This window comes from Sciurus vulgaris (assembly GCF_902686455.1).
Source record: "Sciurus vulgaris genome assembly, chromosome: 2".
In the NCBI taxonomy this organism is placed as follows: Eukaryota; Metazoa; Chordata; class Mammalia; order Rodentia; family Sciuridae; genus Sciurus; species Sciurus vulgaris.
The window spans coordinates 42,354,064-42,366,181 of record NC_136462.1 but is presented as its reverse complement, the minus strand read 5'-3'; the positions used below and the strand labels follow the sequence as shown (position 1 = coordinate 42,366,181).

Sequence of the window (12,118 nt, the reverse complement as noted above, 5' to 3'; positions counted from 1 at the left end):
GTATTTCTTGTGCTCTTACCAGATGGGAATTTTTTTTTTTTTTTAAATTTTTAAAAAATATTTTAGCTGGGGTTGTGGCTCAGTGGTAGAGCACTTGCCTGGCATGTGGGTTTGATCCTCAGTACCACATATAAATAAATATATAAAATAAAGGTCCATCAACAACTAAAAAAATTTTAAAAATATTTTAGGACAGTTTAGGTTCACAGCAAAATTAAGCAGAAAGTACAGAGTTTTCATATAGCTCCTGTCCTCACATAGGCACTGCTTCTTCTACTGTCCACATCTTGTACCAGTGTGGTACATTTGTTTAAAATTGATGAACGTACTTTAACTTATCATCATCACACAAGGTCCACAGTCTACATTAGATTTACTCTCCATGTTGTGTATTTTATGGGTTTACAAATGTAGTGTGAGTGACCTTTATTCACCATTGTAGTGTCATACAGGATAGTTTCTTTGCCTGAAAAATCCTTTGGACTTTGCTTATTCATTGCTTCCTTTCTGCTACTTCCTTGCAACCACTGAATTTTTAAGTCAAGTAATTAATTATTTTAATTGCCTCTATACTTTTGCCTTTCCCGGATTGTCATAGAGTTGGAATCTTACAGTACATAGTTTATTTCCCATTGGCTTTTTCACCTGATAATGTGAATTAAAGGTTCCTCCATTTTTTTTTTTTTCTCAACTTATAGCTTGTTTCTTTTTGTGCTGGACAATATTGCATTGTTGAGATGTACCAGAGTTTATCCATTCCCCTACTGAAAGACATATTCGTAAGTTCCAAGTGTTGATAATTGTGAATAAAACTGCTGTAACCATGTCTGTGCAGAATTTTGTGTGGATATATGTTTTCAGTTCATTTGGATAAATACCTAGAAACTTGATCGCTTGGTGGTATGGTAGAATATGTTTAAGTTTATAAAAATAAAACTTACTGTCTTCCAAAGTGGCAATGTCATTTTGCATTGTCACCAGCAATGAATGAGAGTTTCTTTTGTCCCTCATACTCACCAGCATTTGTTGTTGTGATTATATATTTGCTATTCCAATTGGAATATAGTAGAAATAGTAAGAGTGATAGTAAATGTAAGTCAGATCTAGAATCTGCCCTCTAGGAACATTCTAATAGGTCACAGGATATATATATATATATATATCTTGAAAATAAATAATTATATAGGGTAGAAAGTGAACAGTGCCATCAGACTGAAATTAGGTAATATATTGTGGGAATTTGGGTGTGGAGAGAGAGTAACTGCAAAGAGAATTTAAAGAATAGCTGGGGACTAGGCTGGGTATAGAAGGGTCATTCAAATCTGGATATTCACGATTGTTTCCAGTTGAGATTGATAGTAAAATGTCCCCTTTGGATAGAGGGAAGAGTGATTACAGGTACAGAAATATGGAGTCTGTACAGATGCAGAGGAATGCTGAACTGGACTAGCCATGGTTTTCATTTAGAGAAATGTTATAGATAAAAATCAAGGTTTTGAATCTGCCTACACTAAAATCCTGGTTCCCTTGTTTACTGACTATAAAGTTATTTTATATCTTTAAACTTTATTTGTAAAGTATAAATAACAGCAGGGCCAATCTTACTAGTTGGTTAGGAGGTAATTAGGTCAGGTGCTTGTCATGTATGTTCCATGGATGTTTGCTGTATAAAGTGTATTCTTTAAGCAAAATTTTGAGAAGGGAGTCCTTCAAATGAACAAAGAAGAGGAAAGCTACACTGGTTGGATCTGGTAGATGTTGAGGATGGTGGCGATTGGTGACTCAGAAAATGGTCTATTAAATGTAGAGGAAAGTTTTTGTGGGTGGTTGACAGAGACAGTAGAATCACCATATTAATTAATAGATCATGGTACCTTTCTGAGGGTATTTCTTGGAGCTTCTTTCTCAGACCATTTTGTGTCAGGACCATTTTGTGTCAGGTTGTGATTAATGGTTAATGCTCCACATTGAATCCTAGCTAGATTCCATGGCTTATCTCTGTTACCGTTTTTTTACTTCATGTTTAAAATGTTGGAGAAATGGCTAGTGGGTATTATTGCTCATTTTCTCTCAAATCCCCCAGTGTTTTAAAATTGTTATATATTAGAAATAAATAGACTATTGTTTGCATACCTAAATGAACCTGGATTTTCAACAATGATTATGTTGAAAGTTTTGTGTGGATATATGTTTTCAATTCATTTGGATAAATACCTAGAAACTTGATTGCTAGGTGGTGTGGTAGAATATGTTTAAGTTTATAAAAATAAAACTTACTGTCTTCCAAAGTGGCAATGTCATTTGCCACTGAAATGACATTCTGAAATTCTGAATTCTGAAATGTGTTCTGAAATAAGTTGACTTTTTGAGGTGGCAGTTAGGTCATTATGGATCAAATTGGTCTTTTTTGAGTCTGTTTGATGACCACACTCAACAAATTGACCCTATATTGATCTTCCAGTATGACCTTCAAGGAAAGAGATGGGGAAGAATCTATGGAAACACAGGGGATTGAGCAGAGATCCATCTTGTTGGTAGGATTGGAAGCAGGAAGCAATGGTGATTAATTGGAGAATGGGTAGATACACTAATCATGGGTGGAGAACAGTTATAGGGGAAACTGAGGGAGGTCTGAATTGAATTATGAAACTGGAGAGTTTTAATTATATGAATTCTTTCAGGGGTGGAATATTGGGATGGTACTTTTTGTATAAGTTTATGTGTGCCAAGTCAGGTTTGTTTGTTTTAGTTAGAGCATATAGTAACCTTTTGATTGTATATGTAAATTAAAGAGGGAGTGACATTTATAGTTTAAATTATTTTGAGTTGAAATTATAAAAAGACAGTTCTCACTCACTGAAAATTTAGCAGTGTCTAAGCATGTATCAGTGACTTCTCTTAAGAAAATACTTTTAAGTTTTTAAAATGTTTTTATTAGTGTATTATAGTGATACATAATAATAGGGTTCATTTTGATATAATCACACATGCATGGAATATAATTTGTTACATTTTAGTCTCTGGTACCTCTTCCCTTCTTCCCCTCTCATCCCCTTTTCCTCTGTTCTATTGGCCTTCCTTCCAATCTGTTCATTGTTTTATATATCAGTACTTTATGAGTGTACGTAAAGGTGGAATTTACTGTGGTACATTGAAACATGGACACAGGATAATTTGGTCCATTCCACTGATCTCCCTTCCATTTTTGTTGTGTCCCTCTCCCTTCTTCAACTTTATTTTGCTCTAGCATCCACATATGAGAGAAAACATTACACCTTTGACTTTCTGAGTCTGGCTTATTTTACTTAGCATGGTATTCTCCAGTTCCATCCATTTACCAGCAAATGCCATAATTTCATACTTTATAGTGGAATATATTCTGTAGGCTCTTTCTTCACGTTATTAATTGTTTCCTTTGCTGAGAAGAAGCTTTTTAGTTAGAATCCATCCCATTTATTGAATCTTGGTTTTCCTTCTTGTGCTTTAGGAGTCTTATTAAGGAAGTTAGGTCCTAAGCTGACATGATGAAGGTTTGGGCCTACTTTTTCTTCTGTTAGGTGCAGGGTCTCTTCTAGTGCCTAAGTCTTTGATCCACTTTGAGTTGAATTTTGTGCAGGGTGAGAGATAGAGGTTTAATTTCATTTTGTTACATATGGAGTTCCAGTTTTCCCAACACCATTTGTTGAAGAGGCTATCCTTTCTCCAATGTATGCTTTTGGCACCTTTGTGTAGTATGAGATAACCATATTTATGTGGGTTTGTCTCTGGGTCTTCTATTCTGTATATTTGGTCTATATGTCTATTTAGGTGCCAATTCCATGCTATTTTTGTTACTATTGCTCTGTAGTATATTTTAAGACCTGGTATTGTGATGCCTCCTGCTTCACTCTTCTTGCTAAGGATTGCTTTTACTATTCTGAATCTCTAAGTTTTCCAAATGAATTTCATGATTCCTTTTTCTATTTCTATCAAGAATGCCATTGGGATTTTAATAGGAATTGCATTAAGTTGGTATAATACTTTTGATAGTATGGCCATTTTGACAATATTAATTCTGCCTATACAAGTGCATGGGAGATCTTTCTATATTAAAGTCTTCTTCAGTTTCTTTCTTTATCGTGTTTTGTAGCTTCCATTATAAAGGTCTTTCACCTCTTTCGTTTGATTCTCAAGTATTTTATTATTTTTTTGAAAATATTCTTTAGATATTGATAGACCCATATTTATTCATTTACTTATATGTGGTGCTGAGAATCAAACCCACTGCCCCACACATTCTAGGCAAGTGCTCTGTCGCTGGCTCTTTGCGGTTCCAAAATCCATGGATATTTGTCACTGCCTGCAGCAACAACTTGCACGGGTCTTATAGGTGGTGGAGTGGAAACTGAGGCACTTCTTTCTCTTTGGTGCACTGCTTTCTTGCTTGTTTATAGAGGATAGAGGAAATGAGGTTTACTTGCTTTGAGAGGAGAGAGAGAGAGAGAGAGAGACTTTGTTTCTTGCTTGTTACTTGCTTTGAGAGGAGAGAGAGAGACCCCGCTTATCAGAGAGAAAGAAACTTTGCTTAAGAGAGAAACTTTGAAAGAAAGACAGGCTTTTCTTAGAGCTTAGAAGAGAGGCCTGCCACGCCTTAAAGTCCTGCATCCTGTGAACTAAGGGTGTGTCTACCTAAGGTCCCCTAGTGATGCGTCTCAGTTCTCCGTTCCGCAATCTGCCTTCTGCAGCTGCCCCTACTTGCTGCTGTGTTTTTCCCTCTGGTTGCTTCTAATGGCTGCTATATCTCTGTCTCGCTCCGCCTACACTTATATCACCTCCAGGACGCGGAGAGCAGGGCCACGCCTCTAAAGCAAAGATTAGGCGAGGCGCTGGAGCAGGCAATTAGTGCTCGAGAACACATGCGCATACATTGTGTGCATGGACGAGAAAATCACCTGAGTGTGCTTATGTCAATTAACCTCCTCGCTGCCGATATGATAAGGCGCTATCCTGGCGCCGCCAACATGCCACAGCCCCCAACAGTGCTCCACCACCGAGCTATTATTTTTTTGAGCTATTGTGGATGGGTTAGTTTTCCTATTTATCTTTCAGTGAATTTATTGCTTTATATATAGGAATGCATTGATTTATGGGTGTTGATTTTATATCCTGCTACTTTGCTGAATTCATTTATGAGTTCTAGAAGTTTTCTGGTGGAATTTTGTGGATATTCTAAACATAGAATCTTCTTGTTGGCAAATAGTAATAGTTTGAGTTCTTTTCCCTTTTGTATCCCTTTAATTTCTTTCATCTGTCTGATTGCTCTGGCTAGATTTTCAAGGACTATGTTGACTAGAAGAGGTGAAAGAGGGTATCCCTGTCTTGTCCCAGTTTTTAGAGGGAATGCTTTCAGTTTTTCTCCATTTAGAATTTCAATGTGTTCTTGATAATTGCCATTCTGACTAGAGTGAGATAGAATCTCGGTGTAGTTTTCATTAGCATTTCCCTGATATCTGGGTATGTTGGACATTGTTTTATATATTTGTTGGCCATTTGTATCTCTTTTTTTGAGAAATATCTATTTAGATCTTTTGCCTCTTTCTTTCTTTCCCATTTTTTGATTGGGTTATTTGTTTTCTTGGTATAAGTTTTTTGTGTTTAGTCTAAGTTTTGGTGCTAGTCTATCCTTTGCTTTCCCTTTTAAATTTGAACTCCTTTCTGTTTTATACTTTTCCAGATCGGGATTACATGGGAAATAATTAAAGCTTGAGACTAGCCATGTTGGAGACAGAATGTGAATAAAATCGGTTTTTTGTTTGATATAAGTTATACAAATATATGATTTAAAAAATTTCTTTGGACGAAAGAAATTTTTTTATTTCTGAAGTACAGAGTCTTTTCAGTATTAATTCTGATTAGCATAGTAAATTCTAGACTTATTCTTCATTTAAAAAAATTGGCAGTGTTTTATATGCTTTTAAAGTTAGAGTGGGGAACTACAAAAATAAAATCTAATGTGATTATTGCAAATATTTATCTTAGGTTTTCCAGCTTGATCCTGATATTTAGATATTTTGTGCTATTGTCTGACAGTCTGTATATTTGGCTAAGAAAACATTGTAGGCACCAGGCATGGTGGCACATGCTTGTAATCCCAGCAACTTGGGAGGCTGAGGCAGGAGGATTGGCAAGTTAAGCCAGCTTCAGCAATTTAGTGAGACTCCAATCAACTTAGTGGGACCTTATCTCAAAATAGAAAGGGCTAGGGATATGGCTCAGTGATAAAGTGCCCCTGGGTTCAATTTCTGGTACCAAAGCAAACAAACAAACAAACAAAACTAAACTAAACAACTGAACAAAAAAACCCCATAGTTGCTATAACTAGAGATAGTTTCTACAATAGAATAAGATTAAAGCACACAAATAGAGCTATAAAGAATGATAACCCAATGAATTAAAAAAATCACTGCAGTGAATATTGTTTTTTATTATCTACTTAAGATTTATATTTAAACTGCCCTTCATGACATTGTTTTCTTTCTGATTCAGTTTTCAACTTGACCAATAATGTGGATTTGGACAACACCAAAAAGAAAATGGAGCTATACCAGAAGGAGAACAAAGATATCATTCAGAAAAATAAGTTAAAGCTGGTTGGTTGCTATGTATTCTCTTTTTTCTTTTGTATTAGGAATAAATGCTTTCACATTATACTTTAGAAGACTATCTTTCTTAAAACCAGTTATATTTACAAGTAATTTAGTTGAAATTTATGCCAGAAATACTAATATATGTTATGTAGGCATGTAGGTATGGATGTACACATTACTGTAGCCAAAACAATTTTGACAGTGTTATGTTAGAGACTGCTTTCTTAAGGAAATGAATCCTTAAGGTAGACGGTTGTTAATGCTAGTTTTATCTGTTGGTGTGATTCTCTGGTAAGTATGTATATGGACAATGGTCACAAAATAATGGAAGCTCATTTTTATCCTTGAACCTTAACTTCTTTTGCATCTAAAGCAGGGGATAGTAGAGGGGGGCTCAGATAGATATTGATGGAGACAAACAAAGACACCACTTACTAGAAACTAAAATGAATTTATGGTTAAACTGAAGGAACAAAATGTGTTAGCTAAGCTTAACTTTGGTTTCTCTATAAAGTACTTTTTTTCTTTTATTAATGCAGTAATATTACCACATGAAATTAATTTTGTTTTGCTTTAGTTAATGTAATATCAAAATTTGTTTTGAAATATTTCAGTAATTCAATTCCTTATTAAAATCATGAAGGAAAAAGAATGATATGCTCACAGATATAATTGTCCAATTCATAAAATTTAGCAATCACTTTTGTCTTGCAACTTGACATTCTAGTTTTGGGAGAAAGTAGGAGTTAATTACTTTTGATATACCTTATCAGGAGTTATAATCTTCACTAAAAGGATACAAGTTTGTTTGGATCATGTAGCTTGTTTTTTTCATTTTGTGATTAGAAGGGGCTTCCTTATATTCTTACAGTGTTTCATTTAGATACTTTTTTCCTGCCATAACGGTTCTGAAGGAATTGATATTCCGTTCTCATTCCCAGCTTGACTTTTGTAAAACGATACCTCAATAGAGAGGTTGTTTTTTTCAAGTGAGTGCCTTTTTTCATCCGTAGTTTTGAGCTAGGAAATAATATTGAGAGTTACAATGAAAGAATAATCTAATGTAGAATGGTTGTATTACTTTAAAGTAGGAATTTCTAATTATCTGGGAATATAGGTTACTGACTAAAACAGATAACTTTATTCATGCAGGTTTCAATGAGATTATTTGTACTGTTATTTTCTTCTGTATTAATGATTAACACTTGGTATAACTGTGAATAATTCATTATCATTATTAATTGGTCATTTTATGCAGAGTATCAAACTTGTTAGTCCTGCTTACATGGGAGTTTGATACTGACACAAACATACAGATTTAGGACCACATTTTTTAGAATGATGCTAGTTAACAGACATCATTGCTTGAACGTGCCCTGAAGTGGTCCGTGGAGCATGAGCTAACTTACATGTCTTTTTCTAACCTGAGGTAGTAACTTACTTTTGACTGTTTCTCTGAATGTTTAAGTATTATTATTCCAACAATATTAGAGATATATGAAAGAAGAAGGCTACAAAGATCTCTTGCTTGATTAGGCACATAAAATGACTCATTTCTGACAGAAAATATTACTGAATTGTCTACTGAGAAAGTCTATTTATTGACATTTAACACCTTTATAAACATGGAAAAACTACACTGTGGTGATCCAATCTTGAAATAAGTCTTATTTAAGATTAGCTTAATTTTCATTTTCAGTTTCCTAGATTCTCACGCATAGCAGAGATTGCTATGTAGATTGTCTAATAATTTGGCAAACAATTAATTTCAATAAATATTTGTTACACATCTGGTAAGCATAGAGTATGCAAAAATGAATAAATACCCTCATTCTCAATGGATCAGGTAATTTCACAATGGAATTACATTGGACTTTCACAATGGAAATAATTATATGCCTTTTATTATGGGAGCAAAAAGAAGAGATACTTAATTTGTTCTGTAAGACTGGGAAAGGCATTCCAAGGAAGATGCCTGAATAGATAGAGTCTTGAAGGACAAGTAGAAGTTACTCATTTTGTGATTAGAAGGGGCTTCCTTATATTCATACAGTGTTTCATTTAGATACTTTTTCCCTGCCATAACGGTTCTGAAGGAATTGATATTCCGTTCTCATTCCCAGCTTGACTTTTGTAAAAAGATACCTCAATAGAGAGAGGTTGTTTTTTTCAAGTGAGGAAGTTGAGATGGCTGGGGTTAGGGAGGCTGGCACAAGAACATTCCAGGGAGAAAGCAATCATGAACAAAGGCAGGAAGGTATGGATAATCATAGAGAGTCCTGAGAGTTATAAGTAATTCTGTATTATTAAAGTCAACAGAGAGACAGAGTTGAAACTGGAGGAATAGAAGAGGCCTAGAATACTTATGGATTTATGTATTGTGGTCTTCTATAAATCAGTTGTCTTTAGGTTTTAGCAAGTGAAACCTTTCTTTCCCCCACAGGAAAGGTTACTCAGAATACTTCAGTTGTGATAATGGAATGAGGGATGGCCTATATTCTCATTTACTCAGTTTCTTCTTTAGATTACCTTCAGACATCTGTTATTGGTAGCTTTTTGTTATTGTAAAAAAATGCCTGAGATAACTTAAAAAGAGGAAGGTTTATTTTTACTCAGTTTTGGAGGATTCAGTTCTTAATTGCTTTGTCCCATTGCTTTTGGGCCTGTGGCAATGTTTTATATCATGGTGGGAGCATATGGCAAAGTTTACCTCAAGGAAACTGGGAAGCAAAGAGAGAAAGAAGAGGGTCCAGATTCCAATGTTCTCTTCAAAGGCACTCCATCAAATGACTGCAAGACTTTGAACTAGGTCACACATCTTAAAGGTCCATCATCTCCCAGTAGCCCCATGGACTGGGGATCACATGGATGTTTGGGGGACATTATTGGCACCATGGCAACATCTTAGAGAATTCCCTGGATTCGTTCGAGCACTTCTTAGAGGTTTTCCCTTATTATTGGAACTCTTGCTTTCTGTGAAACCATTCTATTATTTTCCTCATTCTGTTACCTTTCTTTTTTCATCCTCTTGGGAACCTTTTCTTCCTTCCTGTCTCTTAAATATAGGTTCTACACAGGCTCCTTTCAGTGAGGCTATTTGAGTTATCCCTTTATGATAACTACTCTCAAATATTTTTCACAGCCAGTTGTTTTTTTTTCTCTGAGCTCTTAAAATTATATAATGTGTCCATATATATCTGTGGTGTTTCTTTCTTGATGTATTATAGGCACTTGTAATTCAGTATTTTCAGAACTTTTTTTTTTTTTAAATCTTTATTCTCATGTTTCTTTAAGTGTTTGAAAAAGTTTTACTTATTTCATTATGGTAAGAACAGTTGATATTGTTTCTATCCTTTTATCACTTGTATAATACACTTAAAAATTGTTCACTATAGGTACAGTGTTGAGCAGCGAGTCTAAAACTTGTTCATGTTGTTTTTCTGAAACGTGCGGTCTGTTGGTTAGTAGCTCCCCATTTCCCATACCTCTAGTTCTTAACAATCGCTATTTCACTCTTTGATTCTTTGAAATTAAATATAACTACTTTCAGTACCTAATATAAAGGGAATCATAAAGTATTTGTCATACTTGGTATGATTTCTTTTTAAATTTATTAAGGTGTGTTTGAGTGATTTGTGGTTCATGCAGAAAAAGTTCTGTGTGTGCTTGAGAATGATTTATATTCTGCTGCTGTTGGGTTGAATGTTCTATGTATGTTTGTTAAATTTGTTTTGTCTGTAATGTTCAAGTCCTGTGTTTGCTTATTGATCCTTTGTTTGGATGTTGCATCTATTATTGAACGTGAGCTGTTGAAATCTCTTACAGTTCTGTATTGCTGTTTATTTGATGTTGAGTGCATATTTGTTTAAAATTGTTACATCTTTCTATATATTGGTCCTTTTATCATTATATAATGTCTTTCTTTGTCTCTTGTGAAAATTTTTGAATTGATTTTATTTGTCTCTTATTATGTTCTTTATCACAGTGAATCCATTCAAGTGTTTAAACTGAACCTGGTCATTCTTTAGGTTTGCTAATGGTCACTTCCTTATCGTTTTTCAAACCTGGGTCCTCCTCTGATTCTATATTATCTTATTTAAGCACCTTATAATTCTTACCTGGATTATTGCAGTGTTCTTCTGACTAGTCTTTCTGTTGTCAGTCTTGAAAACCTATTGATCTGTATGCCTTACTGTACTGTTTCTGTTCATCTTTCTAAACCCATCCCCCAAGTTTTCTTAATGTCTTCTCAGTTGCCTTAGTATGGTATATGGTCCTTTAGTGTGGTATAGTAGACCCTCTGCTTTCCTCTCCAGCTATATCTGAAGCTTTTTTCCCATCCTCATTCTTCATGATTTGGCCTACAAAGCATCCCAGCTTCCAGCTTTTTTTTTCATGTCTTTGCCCCCTTTTTTGCTTATTAAATGGCTATTCTACTGTCAATGGGGGGTAAATACCTACTGTTTGAAGTCCTTAGCTCAACTTTCATGTATTATTTTCCCATGACTTTGTAACAAATTACCAAAAATTGGGTTACTTAAGACAACACAAATTTGTTTTTGTTCTATTTTGGAGGCTAGAAGTTTAAATTCAGGATGTTAGTGGGGCCATGCTATTTTTCACGGTTCTAGGGGAGGCTCCTGTTTTGCTGTTTCTAACTTCTGGAGGTGGCCAGCAATCTTTGTCATTGTTTGGTTTATAGATACATCACTTAATCTCTGTCTCTCCATGGTCTTCACAAGGTCTTCTTCTCTGTCTTTGTCCAGATTTCTAGTATGACCTTATCTTAACTTGATTACATCAGCAAAGATATTATTTCCAAATGGGGTCACACTTATGGGTACCAGGAGTTATCTCTAACATATCTTTTTAGGGGATACAGTTCCACTCATAACACTGTGTATGAAAACTTTTATTATTCTGCTTGTATTCCCAAGGAGAATTTATCTCCCTGTCAGTTATGTGCTCACTATATACCTATGTGTACCTTACCAACAGTTGTCATTCTTAATAGCAAACACAAATATTCCCATACACTGTTAATATAACCTTTTGCATTTATTTCTACTTATGCTTCTTGAATTTTCTTCTCAACTGGGAACCTGAGCTGGAGTAGTGACTTTGGTAATAGACGTAGAGAAGTTTGTAAAATGATTGAAAGAATTCATAGGACTTATCGATTGGTTTAATTTAAAGGGAGTGGGGAAGTAGAGAGAGGAAACACTTTGAGATTTGGGTTTACTCAAGATATTGTTAGGCTCCTAGAAGAAATAAAAATACAGGAGGAGACCAGATGATTAAATTAATCTTTCACATACTGAGTTTTAGAAGTAGAACACTTTTTCTTCATGGGAACTTTTTATTTTGGGGGGAGTAGTTTACCTAATATGTAAATTGAAAAAATAAATATCATGTTGAATCCCTTAAAGTGAATGACTTTAAACTGTCTGTAATAATTATAAATTAAAAACCCCAACTATTAAGTACAGTTG

The 12,118-nt window shown here is 34.7% G+C and overlaps 1 protein-coding gene across 1 annotated transcript in view; it reads left to right on the top strand.

Moving 5' to 3' along the window:
* MNAT1 (MNAT1 component of CDK activating kinase) overlaps positions 1-12,118 on the top strand; it is a 240,167-nt gene that overhangs the window by 65,650 nt on the left and 162,399 nt on the right. The window contains exon 4 of the mRNA XM_079125841.1: positions 6,526-6,629. Coding sequence (XP_078981967.1) covers positions 6,526-6,629 — 104 coding nt within the window. The remainder of the gene's footprint in view (positions 1-6,525; positions 6,630-12,118) is intronic.